The sequence below is a fragment of the Chaetodon trifascialis genome, chromosome 19 (genome assembly GCF_039877785.1).
Source record: "Chaetodon trifascialis isolate fChaTrf1 chromosome 19, fChaTrf1.hap1, whole genome shotgun sequence".
In the NCBI taxonomy this organism is placed as follows: Eukaryota; Metazoa; Chordata; class Actinopteri; order Chaetodontiformes; family Chaetodontidae; genus Chaetodon; species Chaetodon trifascialis.
The window spans coordinates 17,540,012-17,559,977 of NC_092074.1; the positions used below are offsets into that span (position 1 = coordinate 17,540,012).

At 43.2% G+C, this 19,966-nt stretch overlaps 1 protein-coding gene across 15 annotated transcripts in view; it reads right to left on the minus strand.

Annotated features, from left to right (window-relative positions):
- The window catches only part of gphnb (gephyrin b), an 88,723-nt gene that overhangs the window by 37,245 nt on the left and 31,512 nt on the right, over positions 1 to 19,966 (minus strand). For all 15 annotated transcript variants that reach the window (XM_070986838.1, XM_070986830.1, XM_070986831.1 and 12 more), the window contains exons 3-8: positions 16,971 to 17,028; positions 16,719 to 16,811; positions 13,044 to 13,138; positions 12,509 to 12,575; positions 7,148 to 7,420; positions 4,138 to 4,272 (exon numbers count right to left, since the gene is read on the minus strand). In XM_070986838.1, coding sequence (XP_070842939.1) covers positions 4,138 to 4,272; positions 7,148 to 7,420; positions 12,509 to 12,575; positions 13,044 to 13,138; positions 16,719 to 16,811; positions 16,971 to 17,028 — 721 coding nt within the window. The remainder of the gene's footprint in view (positions 1 to 4,137; positions 4,273 to 7,147; positions 7,421 to 12,508; positions 12,576 to 13,043; positions 13,139 to 16,718; positions 16,812 to 16,970; positions 17,029 to 19,966) is intronic.

Sequence of the window (19,966 nt, forward strand, 5' to 3'; positions counted from 1 at the left end):
CAAAACCTCCGTCAGACACACACACACACACACACACACACACACACACACACACACACACACACACACACACACTCACAAACAGCACTTTCGCATATGTTGAAAATTCAGACTCACATGGACACAGAGCCTGCACACTTAATTGCGTCTTCACTTCACACATACACACACGCCTTCCACCTGAAAACACACACACGTAACTTGACAAATGCTACTTGTGCTGGAAGTGCTGATGCACGACCTGTGAGTGTATTTATGCATGTTTCTATTTGGCACAGAGCGTTTTCTTGCCTGTGCTTTGCTCTGTGAGCCGTGGTGTCGGGCCGCTTGTATGGGAACCGCAGCAGCAGCAGCAGCAGCAGCTCTGGTGGTGACAAGATTAAGACCTACTCCATACCTTCTCCTCTCAAAGCCACCACGTAGCGCTGCCAACAAGACCCAGCTAACAAACTAAAACAGCCCACAGTGGCACATGAAATGCATCAGCGAACAGAGCCATTCTGGCTCCAGCTCCGGGGACATTGTGTACATACTGTCGGCAGCCGCTCGCAACGTGGGAATTTCAAAGAACATATGGCAGCTTGTCGCTGGGAAACAGCCTGTGTCAGAATCTAAACAAGCCAAGAGCTATACCTAGAGAAGCCATTAACTGTCTGCTATCTGCCGCGCACAAAGACACACATGTCCAGACACGCATGTCACACACAAACGCTGACTAATGTGGTTGGCATGTGATCGTGACAGGCTAGCGATGCTCAAACTGGGTCACTGAGAAAGAGAGGCTTCAGTGGAGAGACAGGTGTGAGTGTGTGTTTGGAAAGAGGGGCTGATGGGAGAGGACTACCTCTCTGCATCAGCGGAGCCAGTAGCAGCACTGGGACAAGAGCAGCAGCATTAAAGCTCCCACTGCCCAGTTATTTACAGCGCCACACTTGGTTGCTCAGAGGTCAAACACACCTTGGCTAAGTCTGAGGCTATCCAAACATGATCAGTCACCTCAAGGTGGGGTGCAGCACGCTGTAGAGCAAAAAAGTGACATAGATTTGAGCCAATAATGCGGGTCAGGTGGCTGGAAAGTGCTGGGAAACAAATATAAAACACAAAGCATCACGTGTTTCCAGTTAGCACAAGAGAAAGTCCTCCTCCTGCAGAGAAGCCTGCAAAGACGTTGATGCTCAAGAAGGTGTCACAGGTCACTCTCAGCGGCGTGCTACACCCAAACTAGCGCTGCTGCAATGTTTGCCATCTTTGCTCCCTTAGAACAACTCTTTATCAAACAAGCGGAAAACAACTCTTCCACTGAGGGCGTGCAGAGAAGCCAGAAGAAGTTTTTTTTGGGGGGGGGGACAAATCAAGGAAACATCAGAATTCTTTTTGGGTGACACAAAAACCTGCAGACTGGGGAGTCCAGGGTCGTGAGACTTTGCACCAAACTGGAACATAAAACTGTCAATTTGATAATATGATGTAATGTGTAAAGATGCTGCATAATGTGACTCATTTCAATGACGCGTTTGCAGGTCCAAGCCTTGCAAAATCTGTGTCCTGAACTTCAACACTTAAGCCGCTCTCTATGCCATCTCATTAGTTGCTCCTCATTTCTCCACATCTTGACCGATTGTTTTCACATATTTAAATATTTACATTTCCACCAGAATTTTTTAAAATTCTTGCCGGGGTTAAGCCGGCTCTCTGGCGCTGACCCCCCGTGGCTCTACCAACGAAAATGATCTCCTGTGGCTGCTCCGTCCGTCTCATGACCCGCCTGCGCACCCGCCCTCCCCTTCTTCGCTAACATCCCGTCCCTCTGTTCCCATGGCAACCCCCTCATCTATTCCCACAGCACCTGCCTGCTGTCCGGGAGACACATGGAGACGTGACACCGACAGATGAGGTGAAAGAGAAAGAGAAACAGGAGACACAGAGAGAGAGCTGACGACAATCGGCGTTTTAAAAACCTGCAGGAGAGATCGGGGAAAACAAAAGGATACTTGGACATTTCATATTACAATGTGTTGCTTTTTGCATTAGGATTTGTGTATATCTTTCACGCTGGTAATTTAATAAACAGAGAACAAGTTTCATTGCACTCTTTATTATAACCAAAATGTTAAAGTATCCCATTAAAGCTGGGACAGACAAAGCGGTAGTTTAAACCTGGGGAATAAGTCTGTAGGCATCCAAGCGTAAGACCCACAACCTGCTGTCTCCATAAACACACAAAGACACACACTCACCCTCAATCAACAGGGGTTTGACATGTAAAACACACAAACACAAAACGTACACGTTGCAAAGTCGAGACACTGCAAGAGAACAGCGGTCAAGACTGTGAGTGTGTGAGGTGTTTTGATATGTGAGCATGTGTGCAGGCATGTACCGGCTGTTTCATTTCAGATAACCTGAACTAAAATGAAGACGTAAATAAAAACAAAAACACATTTAAACTGTGAACAATACGATAAAGACTAAAGTTGAGAGAAAAAAAAAAAGTCTCCAACAAAAATATCAGAATAAAATAATCTAAACGTTTGTCTTTTTAAATATGAAAGTTATCCACTAAAAACAGTATCCACACCCTGGTCTGCAGAGGTCAACACAGTGGAGCTGTGGGGGACAAACAGTGGGGCTGAGAAGACAAGAAAAAGGGCAAAGGAAGGCTTTGTCTGTGTGTGTGTGTGTGTGTGTGTGTGTGTGTGTGTGTGTGTGTGTGTGTGTATAGTTTAAGGTTATATTTAAAATGAGGATAAAAATTGGGCTCAGTTTCAGGATTAAATCTGCTCATTACAATACGGTAAAATGCATACTGGTAGTTTTATATGGCAGATCTAACTGACTCTTAAGTTCGGTCTTCATCATTCAAATACGGGTTTGACAAAAAAATCCCAACTCAAGGTCCACTAACCATCTTTTTCTAGAGCTTCATCAGCAGATGGAGTTTGTTCATGGAGATCTCTTGACATCTCAGTAGCTGTCATGATTATACGGACACTTGTACTCATCCTAAATCCAAAATGTAGAATCTTCAACTTATCGTGGAGTTAAATGCTGCTAATTATGGTGACCAGCAGGCAGATGCAGTGACTTTCTGGAGTGGTTAGGTTCCAGGAAGTGACTGCTTTCAAAGAAAAACAGATCCTTTTTAAACTTTCCATTTCAGTGTTCTTATATCAGATAAAATTCAGATGAGATTTAAGACACTGTCTGTCTTGGTTTTTACAGGCTCTCTGCAAATCAGGGTCGGCCCTCCAGTCCAGATGGAGGCCGTAATGCATCTGAAGCTGTTTGGTAACTGTCAGAAGCCCAGAAGAATTCTGACTTTGGCACTTTAAGCAGTTGAGGTACAACAATAGCAGTTCAGCTAGCCAGCTAACAACTACTGATACACCAACACAAATGCATGAATGATTCATGAATTTTCATGAGCTACCCATAGAGATCAGTGCTGCTCCACCCACACAGCTCACTCAGTGGTGTGAGCAACATCAACATTCCTCAACATCTGGCTAGACAGCGTCTCAAATCACCTCCTTACACAAGAAAGATGCAAAGTGGAAATTAGTGGCCTTTGGAGGCCCTGCTAAGCATGTTTTGCTAGCTGTTTTGTTACTTTATGCTAAGCTAAGCGACCCCGAGCTTTAGCTCCATAGCATCTTGGCAAATATGCACATGTTCCAAAATTGTTTTCCAAAAACTGTTCTTCTGAGTTCTTCTCCTTCTTCTTCAGACTCTCAGGAGATAGCAAATAAGTGTGCCTTGAATTGGGATTGTGTAGTCAAAGTACTGTTTCCAAGGTCAGGAACAAACTTTAAATCCACTTTCAACCCAACCCTGAAAGTCCTCTAACGGGGATGGTTTTGTCAAATGATTGAATTGTGACTTGAACTAAGATATTGAATAGTGCGCTTAGTCATCTCCAATACTTTATATCAAGAGAAGCAAAAGATCTAATATGATTGAGTTTGTTTATAACCCCGTCCAAAAAAATCCAGTGTTTTGGAGAAGAAACTGGAGAGAGGTCAGGAAATAAATATTGTCAACATACAGTCCTCGCAGGGATATACTGCAAGTACAACCATGACAAATGTGTGTTTGTCTAAATGTACATCAGAGTGTGTTTACTGCATATTTACTCACTTTGGGTGTGGGACAGGAAGCGGTAGAGAGGCGGGAGGTGGCCTGGGCGCGGGGCGACTCCGAGGGCGTGGTGCTGAGAGAGGCTGTGTCCCTGGGCAACACCTGCACACCCCTTGAGATAATGGAGTCTGGGATCTGAGATCACACGCGCGCACACACACACACACACACACACACACACACACACACACACACACACACACACACACACACACACACACGTGCATGTAAACACCGCACAACATAAACCCATCGGCGGCACGCATACACATACTGATATTCAAGATCCAGGAAGACACACATATATAGATATAAAGTATGCAGACGCTACAGACCTCTTTTCTTACACATGCGGAGAACTGCTGTGCTTGCAATTATTTTTTTAACATTATCTCCAGATCACAAGTTAATTATTTCGTTGTCCCGAGATAACAAAGCCCGGCCTTTTGTTTTCTCGAGATAACGAGATAAATGAAGCCGTTGTCACGAGAAAACAAAAGGCCGACTTCTCGAGATAATTTATCGCTGGAAAACGGCTTCATAAAATTCAGAAGAGTGGACCATGACATGCACACGCTGCTCTGTGAGGTGGGCTGGGAAGTTTTAAAACAAACCATGTCAACTTTTATGAACTTTGGCCATTTGTTGTGAGAATATTTTCCCCAGTGAAATGAAGTTATTTATATGATGGCATTTTATTGTAAGGGATTACACACAGGGGTCGACTTAAATCAGATGCATTGCTCTCCAGAAGGCTGCAACCAAACACGTCAGGCACACGTCAACGGGCGTTTGAATGGTATAATAAAGTTTCTAGATGTAAGATTGAAGTATTTTCTAATGCATTGATCAATAATTGAAAACAATCTGACCCAACCCTCCGTTTTCTCATTATAACTGATTGATTATGTCGTTATCTCAAGAAATCTGTCTTTTGTTTAGACGATTAACTCAAGATAACAGCATTAAAAAAATAATCACAAGCGCGGCCATTTTCGGCTTCCGTACTCTACTATGACACCATATGTCGAACTTAAACGACCACGCCTACTCACAGGGTCGATGCAGATGAAAGGCAAACGGCCTCAAAAATGCGACACGATGATGACAACATAATGAGCTATCGGGGGCGGGGTCTTACCAACATCCATCTGTGACTGGACAATGAGGTGGGATGTTACCCTGACAACAGAGCCACAAAGCAGGGTCCAGGCTGCAGACAGGGCAAGATAGGATGGTGGGTATGGAGAGATACTTGATGTTAAGTGTGACTCCACAGAGCAGATGCACACACAGATGTATGTAGAGACACACAGTCATGAGATATGATACACAGAGATACATGACGAACATATGGCCATGAAGAGATTCACTCTTTTTCAACTCAAGAACCAATGTTTGTGCAATTATTTACACTTTTAATTACTGTGATGTATCGCGTTTTCTTAATAACAGGAAGCTCACAGTGTACTCGGATGTGTCCTCATATGTGCTGCAGACAAAAAGGATCAGAAAGCTACTTAGAATGAGCTTTGTTGACTTTACTGTAGCAAAGCAAAGAAGTAGCTGAGAGAAATAAAGTCAATAAAACCTGGAAGAAAGCTTGTTTGGCAATTAGCTAAGCGTGATTCCGGGAGCGTCTTCCAAATGAAGCTGGTTTTTGTGAGATTTTGGAGGATACAACAGGTGTTTCTTAAGCAGCCCTCACTAAATCCATAATCCAAAGTGCATCAGGCAAATATTTAATGGAACATTTGACAACAAGTCTTGTTAGCCATCTGGACACGGTGTTAATGACAGGGCTTTATAAGTAAATAAAAATAAATGGAAGTTATATTGACACATTTACAATACCCTCATCCAGGTACACTGTTAAATTAAACCATCACAGCTCACACTGTAAACCTAGATGTCATGGAAGCTTCCCCCAGGTTCCCTTTAAGCTTTGTTGGCCATTTAAGGACAAAGTTGTGGTGGTAAATTTTGAAATTTTTGACTTAAGAAGTGCACCCAAATGCACCGTTAATTTATTTTCTCATTTGGTGAAGAGATGCAGGATGATGGCAGCTGAGCAGGTCCAGCATCCAGCCTCTAAACTGCATCAGAGAAATAGAAATGTTTGACTGTGCACTTCCTGTTATTGAAGAAGAGATTAGTCTTAGATTCTGAAGGTGTAAATGGCAGCCCAGCTGGACCACGTTTAAGCCCAGCAGGAAGCAGCAACAGAGGCATTTCTTCAGGTATGAGTTGAAAAACAGCAAATCCATCATTTCAAGGTGCTACCTGTAGCATTTTTAAACATCAATGTGTCGTGTTCAGAGTAATGGTGTACCTTCGGTATAATAAGATCACGACAGCCTGGTTCAGCAGCCTGGATCAGCATCAATTATTCTCAAATGCTGGAAAATACAACTTTGAACTTCTTCAAACATCCATCGCATATCTAAGACAAGTACACTCTGTAATTCACACATTTATACTTTATCTAATTTCAGTGTTATCAAGCGTCCCACAGCAACATCTGCCATGGATCAAAACAACAGTGGTTTCTTTGTACTTTGAATGAACATAACACAGTACTGTATAATTGAAGCCTTACTGCTGGAGATGGTGTACATTGAACAGATTCTATAGATATCTGAACTACATTAAACTGCACACAACGCTTCCTCCACATTAGCCTATTTGAAAAAACTATATAAAAACTTTACGATCCCTTCAAGACCACATTTCCAACAAACAACACTGTTGCCTGTCAAAGATGTTGGACCTCATCTGCTCTCTACCTTCTGTTGTTTCATTTACCTTTACCAGACATGGTGACACTGCGATTGTCTTCAAATGATTCTTGTATTGACTTATTAATGTTAAAATGCTACATATAGCACCTTTAAGACATGCTTGTATGGATGTGTGAACGTGTATAGATGACCGTTTGAAATGGACGGAGTCAGAGCTCTGAAAAAATGCAGTTTGATGCAATAACAAATCCTCTCCTCCCTCCTGGTACCTTGGCGGCGATGGATGCTGCAGTGATGTGGGAGGAGGAGCTGTCCTCGGTGGATGCTACACCGCTGTCCTTCTTCTCCTCATCCTCCTCCTCGCACTGCACGCCCTTGTCTTCTGTCTGCCGGCGTGGCGAACTGTTGGGTGGCGGTGAGAGGGGCGGCGGTGGCGACGGCAGGTCCTCCAGCTCGTCTGCCGCCTCCTTTACCTTTACCACCGCATCCCGCAGAAGGTCGATGGCGTGTGGCAGCGCCGGAAGGATGAACTGGAAGCATTCCTGGGTAAAAGAGTGCAAGGAGGGAGAAAACATCAGTGGCAAGGTTTTAAGCGATATTGACAGTTGTCTTACATTGGTACAAGAGCTGCCAGTATGACCAAATAAAGGCCTGCACCGAATAAAGGCCAGCAAGAGAAACATTGAGGGTGTTGTTACCTGTTGTTACTTTAATTACTCAGCATACAGCACTAATTCCATCAGTACATCAACAGATTAATGTTAGACTCACCACTCTGCCTTGACAGAATAGTGTTTTCACTTCCTAACTAATTAAAATCGCTTCTACTTTGTTGTTTTTTCGATTGAACTTCCCCGACTGTCAATGAAAATCAACACTCCTGCAGCTGTTTCACATTAAAAGCCTCACAACCCTTCTCAAGTACGCCATGTTTTATTCACCAAACGTTTCCAGCTGGCTCGACTTCATCAGCACACATGTATGGGATGGCTGAAAACATCGAATAAAGCATGCTGTAGCAGAGAGAAGCTGGAGGAGTCACACTGGTCCGCAACTTGATGTGTGTGAATTCTCAATGTTAGCGAGTGTCACATTAAAAGCCTGACAGAAAATGATGCCCTTTGGGATGCTGTAAGGCTTTTCAATGTGAAAAAAATCCATGCAAAATAATGGCAAAGCAGAACTGAGGAACTAGAAATAGTTAGTGACATGACATATTTTGGCTCAAGAGAAAGAAGTAACCCATTAAGTTTGACATTAATATTGGTAGAATTAGAGCTGTGCAAATGTAGATTATGCTGAATTTATCAAAGCAACAAGGAAAAACAGGGGAAATGTTGAGTCTACATTAACAGGAAACAACATTCACAGAAGAATAAAATGGAACAGGATGTGAAAACAGGGACACATTTTACAAAAAATGTGATAAATTCTACTTAAATACAGGAAATAAAGGCCTGTCTCTAATGTATAATATAAATCTGTGTCAGCTGGAGGCCTGGCTAAGGTATCTTACAGTCCACTATGTTTAAACAGGAATGCTGTTATCCACTCGGATCTGTGGAACAGTGTGTGACCCTGCAGAGAAAGAAAACCAGAGATTTCCTCCTCGACCTCAGCAGGTCACAGTGCCTCCCTCTGGCCACATTTATACTAGCTTGTGCTCTTTCCTTCCTCCCTCCATCTCTGTTTCCCTCTCTGGTGTCTCTCTGTGTGTCAGTGTGCCTGTGGGCTCCTCGGCGATGCTAAATGCTCCATTCTCCTCACTCTCAAGACAAGAGCTAATCTGTGAAATTATTTATCTTCCTGTGTATTTTAAGCATTGAGAAGATACATTATTAATCGCCCCCACACTTTACAGTATCGCTGGCTGCGAACGGGCTTTCGGAGCAACCTTTCCACAACCACATCCTGTTTTATGTGTGCATATCGCAGGCTGGATTAAATATGACAATGTTAATCTTGATTTGACTGAATTTAAATCCCACAGATCCACACGAGGATGCATGCATGACTGGAATAGCATCCTCCACCGCTGTGTGTGAAACATGCAAAAAACAGAGCAGATGGACTCCTCAGAGTGGGAGATGAAAGAGACTGAATGGGTTAATCTCAGCAGTTGACCACCAGCCTGCTAGTCCTGCTGTGTAGCCACAAGCTAACCTTTGCACCCCATAACTCACCGTCATTCATATGCATACTAAAACCCCTCAGCACGCAGTATAAGACTGTTCATGTCTCTTGCTGGTGTGTTTGAAGCCCACATCTGAGTGTTTTTGGAAGACGTGGACAGGAGGGCCGAGTGTGGAGGGATTGGGAAACAGGAGTGAGGATGGTGTCAAGAGCCGGGTGACATTCTACCTTTCCCGTTTTGTGCTTTCACTGCGTGCCAGGAAAATTTTTTAGGTACGTCAGGAGCGTCTTTTTCTTTTTTCCTCTGCTCTTATTCTCTGTTTTGTCCTGGAGGAGAGTAACTGTCAAGAACACTAAAGAGCAGAATCCCTGGATATACTGCCAGCGGATGTGGAACAAGCGAGAGAGAAGGGTGGAGGAAGGAGGGGAGGGCGCTGCGGTTCCGAGAGGGGGGTTTGCAGGAGATGACGAGAGAGGATGACAGACAGAGAGAGAGGGAGAGACGGAGAGGATGAGATCTCGAGAGATTAAGAGAGACAGAGTTGGAGAGAGGCAGACATTAGGAGGGAGAGAGAGCAACTCTCTGCAACTGCAACAAAAAGACTGAGAGAAGACATAAAAAGTGAAGAAGAAGGAAGGACGGAGAAACAAGACAGAAACAAGGACAGTGCAGAGGAAGAGATGGAGAGTGAGAACAGAAATGGACACATTTACATTTTAAAGTATCTTAAACACTTCTCAAAAACGGGTTCTAGACCACTAAAGTTCCAAGAAACCAGAAGTAACAAATCAGGGCCTTGAAGTCCTTACATTATACTTTTAGGACCACTTTTATACTGACAATATGCTAATGGACTGGCTGGTGTGTGTGGAGGTCCAAAACAACGGTTAGGATATTATGACACGTGCTAGGACTCGTGGGCTGGTTGCAACAGGAATAAGAGCAAAGCATACGCAGATTTAGGAATGTGAAAGCAGAAAAATGTGTTTACTGTCTCTACTTTTCCCTCAAATCATTGCTTTTTTATTATGATTTACTGCTAACTCTTCACTAACTCACTTAAACTATCTCTGTAAGAATAAAAAGATGTTTTTAAAGTAATAAAAGGCTTTCATCTCTTTTAAAGAGCATTTTGGGTGAGTTGAGATGGGCTATGGTGGCCAGAGATATACTGGACTGTAATGGGCATTTACGTTGTCTCCAAATGAGAAATTATATCCCTATACATACATACTGTACAATTGTGCACACACGCATAAATAGACAAAGAGGTAAAGTCTTAAATAGATGAGTTCTCAGTCAATAAGAGATGATACTGAACACACTAAAACAACAACAACAAATAAATGTATGCAGTGATGAAAATATGAGAAGTGAATCTGCAATCTGTGAATCTGTGGTTTAAGTAAAAAACATATCTGTCCCATTAGAGAGAAATGTCACTGCAATGTGTAGAAATGTCATCACAGTGGGTATAAATGTCTTCCCCACAAGGTAAATATAATCACTGCAGGTGGAAACATCATCACCAAAAGTCGAAATGCTGATGAAGTCACGAATGTTACCGAAACAAGTAGAGATATAACTGCTACACGTAGTACAGGCAGCAGTGCAGGGGACACTGTCATTAAACACCATTACTGCAGGTAGATGTTAGGTCCATGAAGAGACAAAATCATTAATTGTGGTGTAGAAAGTCAAGATTGTGGGATGAAGCATCATTACAGCACGCAAAAGCCACTGTGAAAAGTCTAAATGTGGTCGTGATGTGCAGAAATGTACAGAAAGGACATGACTACATAGGCTCAGGGACGCTTGTAAAACTGTTGTCTGTAAACACAAGTCGTTTGCAAGTGATTTACTTCTGCTTTATTTATGTTTTACACAGTATCCAGACTTAGATGGTACTGAATTGCACTGTGGGAAATGTAGGATACAGTGTTTTCAGAGCTTGACCCGCAACAAAAATTGAGAATACCTCCTCCTCCTCTCCTTCAACTTGACCATTTATTTCTTGATCTAATTCCGAATTTTGCCCTTCAAAAAGGGCTTTTTCATGTCAAAACAGTTTCTTAATGTTCAAAGATTCAACGTTTCCTCCTGAAATGCATTCACAAAAGTATTTACACAGACATGAGCCACGACAGCTTTTCCTCCAAAGTCACGATGAGACTGAAAACTAAGATCTCATCACAATAGTGATACCAACAGCAAACAAAGTAGTGGCTGAATTGTTCAGCACATGCAGATCTGGAGTGTATTTTATCTGCAGTGTAAATGAGGCCAAAGAGACAAAACGAGTAGCTAAAAGATGCACCGCTGACACTCTGACATAAGGGCCTTCGTCTGGCTGGCTCAGCTGGACTTCCCCGTTATCTTTATGACAGGAGATCATCATAATAAAAGCCTGCAATGGGCGGCTTGTGCCGTTAACTTTAACTGGGGGTTGATGAGGGAGACACTAATATGGCAGCAGATGGGGGAAGGTGGCGTAATTGATTAAAAGAAATACTAAAATCGATCAGGAGAAGCGGCCGCGTAACGAGACAGAGACAGATGTGCAGGTCAGCACGGCAGAGAGGGAGACAGATGGAGGGGGAGGAGGAGACAGCAGTGGGCGAACACACATACACACACACACACACATGCACACACACACAATGTAAACACAAACCCACACATGCACTCTGCATCTTTACCTCTGTACATCCACATGCACCATGAAACACACACAGATCTATACAGGACGCACAGACATCATGAATTTATCATTCATGATTAATGCACACACTTAGTCATACACCTTCAAATGCATACACACACTGTACACACTGTACACACTGTGTACACACACACACACACACACACACACACACACACACACACACACACATATACTGACTGCATGTAGATGCATTTACATCATACACAACCTGCAGTCTAACGTGAGGTTGACCTTCACATAAGAAGTCATGTTATTAGCACAATGCTAAGCTAATGCCATCCATACTGACAACATTCAACACAGAGCCACTGGCTGTGGTGTATTCCTCAATTTTTTGCCCACACAATCAAGGTGTCCTGTGGACAGAAACACTGACTTTTCGCTATGTTTTATCCTGAAAAAGGTACTCCATACAGAGCATCTAACAAATTGCTCCTCATTCCTCCACTCATGCAGCAAGCAGCCATGCAAATCATTGGCCTGACCATCAGGAGCAATTAGTGTTCAGCATCTTGATCAAGGACACTTTGACATGGGGACAGAAGTTGATAATTCAACCCCCATACCCCTCAAAAAATCTGAATGCGAGTGAGGAATATGAGCTGGCTCATCACTGCAACTATCTGAAAATGATCTTTTTCAGCAAGCACACCACCTGATCTGAATTACTCGTGTTCATCCTCCTTGTCACTGCCGGTCTGGTGTCTCTTACTACGCCTAACCCTAACATCCACAGGAGAAAAAGGTGATGCTGTTGCAGCTGTTTCCTACCTGGGAGCCTTTCTTGCTTCCTGGTAAGTTAATGATGAGCGTCTTCCCTCGGATACCACACACGGGTCTGTAACACACAAGCACAGGGGAAGCTTTAAAAGAATACAGAGGAAGAAAAGTGTGTTAGTGCTTCATTATGGTGATATATGCCTCTCCCTCCACCTTAAAGCCTCGATTCAGGGTTTCGCACTGCGCTGCACTTTATCACAGGTGATGAATGAACTCACTCAACATTTTGTCTTAACATGAAAAGGTGGGATGTTCCTATTTAAGCGGCGGGAGGGAGTCACACTGTATGTTATTGATCTGTTAAGCTGAATAACTGTCTCTGCTCTTTCATCACGTCTAAATACAGGGATTATAATGTCAGGGCAAACTTATATAACTTGCTCTTTACAAATCCGCATTTGTATATGTTTACTCCTGTGCGCTGTGTCTGTCTTGAAACACTCGATCTCAGTGAGAATACCTGTTAAAATAGAGGATTAAGTCAATCAATTCAATAGAAAATAAGGTGATTTGGTGCCTGTCTGACCTGGAAAGCATGCCTAGCGGTGTGACGTTGAGGGATCCCATCAGCATCGCAAGAGACATCCCTGGAGCCTCGCGCTCTATCACCTCCTTAGTGGCCTGGAGAGAGGAGAGATGAAGATGAGGGTCATTAGTGTGATCACAGTCTAACTAAGCATGTGTCTATCTTAAGTATTTATGAAACGATTTATTCAAATGCTGTGGCGTTTACTCCTGCAGATTAGTCTCAGGCAGTCATTTGAGCTAAAAATACAAGCAGGAAGGGGTTTATTAACCAAATCGGCAGGATAAATGTTGGGATTGCACCTTTCCGCAAACCACAGGTATGTTACAACACTGAGGTAACGGTCTGGTTAGATTAAGGGACAGAACCATTGGTTGGGGCAGGAAAAGATCATATTTTGGCTTAAAATAACCAGATTTGTCGCCACAAACACGGCTGGAAAACGTCCTGACGCCTCATATACATGCACCAGTAATCAGCTCGACCCGTCACTCAGAGCATATCTATTAGGAAACATAGGCAGATGGTTGCAAACGACACAGTTAAGCAGGATATCTGTGATTTCAGACAGCTGTGTTTAAATTTAGTTGAAGTTCTGAGGTCTTTGGATTATGCGGCTAAAATTAAAAGCCAACAATTAGCAGACTGAAATGAACTAAAGGTGTTACAACATGACTTTTTATGATGTGACAAAGTTGATTTAAGGTGTAAGACTATAAATGCCAATATAAAAAGAGAAAAACAGCGCAGCCATTTTTCTGCGGAGTTTAGCTGCATGTCATAAAGCAAATATGGTCACGAGAGGGATATGCTTTAAATATTGCACCTCTCTGTTGTGTATTGTTGTCTAATGAAAAAAGATCTTCAACATTTAAGGCTTTAAATCAAAATAACTTGTTTCAACCCAGATTTTTGAAGGACCTGGACACTGACAGTGGCTTCTTTGATTAATTCAGAGTGATCTACAATGACTGAAACGATAGAGGAAAGCAATTTAACGGTAAAGTAAACAGTACACTTAAACCTCATTACAACGCCTCATTAAAAAAATCCTGAATTACGAGGTCAAGAGGTAAACCTGTAACGCCTCCTGAATGCATGTCTTGACTCAAAACTGCTCTTCACGTATTGATTTACAATCCCTCACACACACACACACACACACACACACACAATCCATGTCTCAACTGTCTGACGGCTGAAAAATCCTTATCTGACCTGTCTGCTGTACATCCCCCATTAGCAATCATGATCGATTAAATCTCTGAAATCAATGCGGGAATATGTCTTTTTCTTGCTCAGTCAGTGCAGTTGATCCTGCAGCCTGGGATGATTATTTATCATATTTTGTGCACAATGTGCAGGTATCTTTAATTGGTAAGGTGGGATTTTATGGCATTAAAAGCAGCAGGTTTTCAGGTTTGGTGGTTTTGCCAATTCCACCATCTTTGCAGGAACAAATGCATTCGTTTGCGTGCAAGTGCGCACACATTTGAGGGACTGCGGCGCATTCTTGACGGATAGATAGCGGAGAAGATAGCGCCTTCTCCTCCAGCTGTGTGTGTTGGGTGCCCTTGAGTTGAGTGACACTTCAAACGCACCATTAGCGAGGGAGAGAGGAGAGGAAAGACTTCAAAGGGAGAGGAGCCACTGATGAGCATCGTGGGCTTGGACTCGGGAGAGGAGAGGAGACGGAGGGAGGGAAGAGAGGCGAGGGGAAGGGAATGAGTGTGGGAGGGACCGAGGAGGGGTGAGGCAGAGACAAGAGGGGAGGAGTCTGGATTTATATCCCATCATACGTCAGACAAAGTCACTTTTAGGCTATGTGTTTGTGTAATTGCAGGAAAGAAGGAAAAAATGTGCAAGATTGCGTCTTAATTACATGAATGACGAGGGTAAGAGAAGTGGGAGGACCGCGAGGGTATTTACAGCATGTAAAAAGAAGGAGGAACTGCTTTTAAAAAATGTAGTCCAGTTAAATATTGGAGCAGACATTTCCCATACATCCTCCATGCTTCTGGTGCCACGGGCTAATCGCCAGAAATCAATACTACTTGCATGAAGAGAGCAATTACAGAATTACATCTGTTGGACGGCGGCTAACAGGAAGAGCTCAAGCTCCAGCTCCTTCATGTAGGTTTACATGACGTGTAGCTTAAAGGTCTAAACAAAACGAACCAGCAGATTAAAGATCTGTAAGAAACTTTGAAAACTGACATTTGGATAAGTATATTTTGATGTCACTGCTTTCGTACTTCTACTTGCAACAGAGTATCTCAACACGGTGGTAATGCTACTTTTACTTGAGTAAAAGGTCTGAGTACTTCTTGCACCACTGGGCAGGAGAAGAATACATTTTAACAAGTTACTGCTAGTAGTGTTGACTACAGCAGCATAGCAGGACAACAAACCAAATGCATCTCTGCTGGTTTGCATGTAATCACGTCCCAGCTGACAAAGACAGCTGGTCATTCAACATTAAACAACGGAAAAGATTTTGACTGAATTCACAGATTAAATCAATCTTGATTGATGATGCAGAAGGGGAGAGCGCACGTCAGATCAGAGTATACAAAGAGCTCGAAAGCGACCAAATGTAATCTGTTACTTGTGTCCCGCTTTGAGCTAAAGCAGGATACAGTCATATGTGTCTTGTAGAGCCTTCAAACACCGAGAGACAGACAGAGATACCGTCGTCTCCAGCACACAGGGTGGAATCAGATAGCAGGTATTATCAGCGACTACAGTGTCTACGCGTCTTCCCTCTTCCAGGAAGGTTGCTGTCGACCATGATTGATGAGGACCAATGATACTGCTGAGAACCACGGCTCATCCCCTGCCAAATTACTTGTGTGTGTGTGTGAGTGTGAGTGAGGTTGGCTGAGTGTGCGCAACACAGCACAGCAGCGTAAATCCAAAAAATGGTCCTCATCTAAAGTTATGTGATGTGTGATGGGATGGGGGAAGAAAAGATGAGACTGAAGGTAGATTCTAACATGTGTGTCACAGTGCATGCACGCATCCAAGTGTGTCTGCATGCAAATAAATTAGCTACAGAAACACACTTTAAAACTTTGTATCCATATCTTTGCAGCTGTGTCTGAAACTGTAAGCAGCAATATCAAGAAAGGTGTGTGTGACCACAGCTGCATTAAACCAACTAGTGAATTGAGTTTTCCCCTGTTACGGAGTCATCAAACATAAAGACATTAATTAAAAAATAGAGCAAAACATGGGCTAATTGTATTCCCATAATCTACATATCTGCAGTCTGGGGGTTTCTCTGAATAATCTGTTTCACACAGCAACATATTTCACATATTCGTCCTCATCATACGTCTGTTGTAGACTGTAGTTGTATAACATTGGCTCCCTTATATGACCTCTCACCAAAACACTATCCATATTTCACCCCTAGCTGTCCTGTTTGATTCTTATGTAACATTTCTGGTTACATTTTAATGCAGCTCTCGAGCTTCATTACACAGTTTGCTTCCTTAGGAGGCACAATCAATAAAATGTGAATTCAGACATTGTTCGCTATCACTCATTTGAGCTGGTCATTACATTTTGTATGCTTCTGTCAAATTAAAAACAAATCAGTAACACACACACAAAAAAATCTTATAATTGTTGCTCATGGAAAATATTTGTGATGGACACATTTAAACCCACCTCTGGTGTGACGTCTCTCGGGGCGAAGCCGGTGCCTCCGGTGGTTAGGATAAGGTTCAGTTCCTTTTCATCGCACCAGTCCACCAGAGTCTCCTGTTCACGAACACACACACACACACACACACACACACACACACACACACACACACACACACACACACACACACACACACACACAATTTATTCTAATAATCACTGCAGATACTGTGTATAGATCAATATAGTAGATAAACAGACAGACTGATTACACACCTTGATTTCGTCTATCTCGTCTGGCACTATCTTGTAGGCCGAGATCATACCCCCCAACCTGAGAGAGGAAGAAAGCCATTAGATTACAGATACAGTTATTAACGTATTAGATTCCAGACAAGATACTTTATTGATCCCTGCAAGGAAATCCTCTTTTGTCTTGCTATCCTTCTACAGGGAGGTCAAAAAGGTCAGCTAAGGAACTGTGGACCTTGTCAGAAGGACAACCCTTCAGCAGAAACATAGAGCTTAAACTCAGGATGACCACCTGATTGTACACATCCAAGTGGATCAGCAGGTTAAGCAGCAGACTGGGGATACTGTTGGCTCTCCTCTATCTTTCTGAGAGCAATAATGCAGAAAATACCCATCTAAAAAAGTCCCAGATCCCAGACGTGCACCCCAAAGCTTGTCTGACTGAAACAATGTTTGTTCTGGTCTGACAGCAAACTGGAGTTTAAAAGTAACCCAACATCTGTCATTTAAGAAAACGCAGGCCTGCAAAAACACTGATGGAGAGAAAAGAGAGCATATGACAGGACGATGTGTGAAAAGCATGAGAGGAGTAGAGGAAATGCAGACAGCTGAGCGAGACGGGAAAGAGGGAGACGTAACAGCAAGCTAGGAGAGAGTGAATGCCCTTGAACGTCCCCTTCTGAAAGGATTTTCCACAGGACGACCCACTGAAGAGGGAGCTCTGACAAGGACAGAGCTGCTGCGGCTGCTGCTGCTGAACAGCGATCCACGGTGACCTCCTGTGGTCAGACCGGGTATGACACCCCAAAAAGAACAACCCCAGGCTCAAGGTGAAGGCTCTGCACAGACACCCCTTATGTAACCCTTTTCTTTTTTTAAGAAGCGCTATTTTTGGGAAGACTACTGCATCATGTATCCCCTCCGCGTCAGCCACTTAAACGCCATGATACCCTCCCTCAGACAAATACACATGAACTCTGTGAACGTTAAAGCATCCGCTGTGTTTTTCTGCCTTTCAGCTGCTTTTTATCCACATGCAAACCCTCGCTCTCCACACGCCGACTTACAAAGGATGCATTTTGCACCCTGGAAATGCCATTCACCGAATCCATCGGCTCTGCTCAGTTTTCAAACTGTGCAACGGAGCTGCAGAGGGACACGCTAAGCTAGACGACACCGAAATGCCGCAGCAAGCGTGCATGGAGACGAAGCATGAAACTCAGAGGGAAGCTGTCTGCTTCTGACAAAGGAGGCAGAGAAGTCAGAAAGAATCATCTGAGAAGTGCTTTTTTATGAAACACTGCACATGCAGGGCCACTCGGAGCATCCACTAACTTGTGCACCCACACACACACACACACACACACACACACACACACACACACACACACACACACACACACAGACCCCTGCTGACATTCCTGTGATGACACGAGTGATTTGCTTCTCTTGATGTGTTTTGGGGGGGGGGGGGGGGGATTTGCATCTTTGTATGTGCCTGTGTGTCTATGATTGTGTTCATGCATGTGCATTCGCTTATGTGTGTGTGTGTGTGTGTGTGTGTGTGTTACACCTCGGGAGAGTAAAGGAGCTGTCAGGACACATCACCTCTCTCCCTCTCCTGGGGTTTTTTTGCCTCTCTGTTTCAGCCCAAATGAAAATATGCTCAACACAAATAACTAGGGTTCCTTCCCACCGTTTCCAAGGCAACCCCTCCCGCCTGAAGCCGAGTCGAGTTGCTGCGTTGTTCATCGTGAGAGAGTGTGTGAGAGTTTGTGTGTGTGCCGGTGAATGTTTGTGTTTTTTTTGTTTTTTTTTTAACTATCGGGGATGCCATTTCTGTGCGAAGGCAGCAATATGTTGTTGACTGGGCATTTCTGAGTGTGTGGAGGCGCATGTGGCTGCACGAAATATCTTTAAGGCATGACGAGATGTGTGTGTTCATGTGTGCACGCGTGTCCATGTCAATAAGCACATGTTAACGGATGTGCATGCACGATTGTACATCTGCAGTATCTATACGTATGGATGTGCACATACAAGCTTGTGCATGTATTTGTATACATTAACATGCAGTATATGTGTTTGTGTGTATTTGCATATTGTATTACACACTACTTGTACACACTGTGAGACACAGCCCATATGTCTTCTGTATCAATATCTATAGATTTATGTGGCTCTACACGGCATACTCCTATATGCAGGTATGTTTAAATATGGATGTATGCAGTATACATCTTTATAGGTATAAATGTATGTGTATACTGTTTACAGTATGTACCATATGTATGAGCAGGTATACTGTATGTGCTGTGTGTGTTCTCCTGTGTATATACATGTGTACATATACAGCATGTGTTCATGTGTGCCTATACAAAACGGAGAGGTGTGACTTTTATTTAGCTGACTCTCACTGACGTAGATGGGGTGAACAAAATAATAGAAACACTCGTCAGTGTAACGCAACACAAGTCAACAGCACCACAAACAAGAAATACAAAAAAAAAGCAGAAACAACTTCATTTCAACCTGTTAAAATAGAAAATTACACCACCAGGACGACTCACTGCTGACTGAATCCAAACCTCATGAAGAAATCAACAGAAATCTGATGACCTACTACAACATAAAGGGCAATTCAGTCTACATGCATGCACACGCCCATATGTGCATATATGTATATGTGTGTGTACATGCTTATGTACAGTAAACACATATGCAGTATCTGTATATGTGCATATATAGTTTCATTTACAGTGTGTGCATACATGCACACATGTGTACATGCATGTATATACAGTGTGGGTATGTAGGTATGTACATATAGATGTAAATGTGTATTTATGCATATATGAGTATGTGCAGAACGTGTGTTTCAGCATGACCGGCTTCTTTGCAGATAGAGTGCTTGGTCGTATTTTTGGGAGGGTGTGCTCTGACTGAGGGAAGCCTATTGGAGGGGAAAGGGCCTGCAACATTTTAATCTCAAACACCCATCTATGTCTCTCTCTACTGCA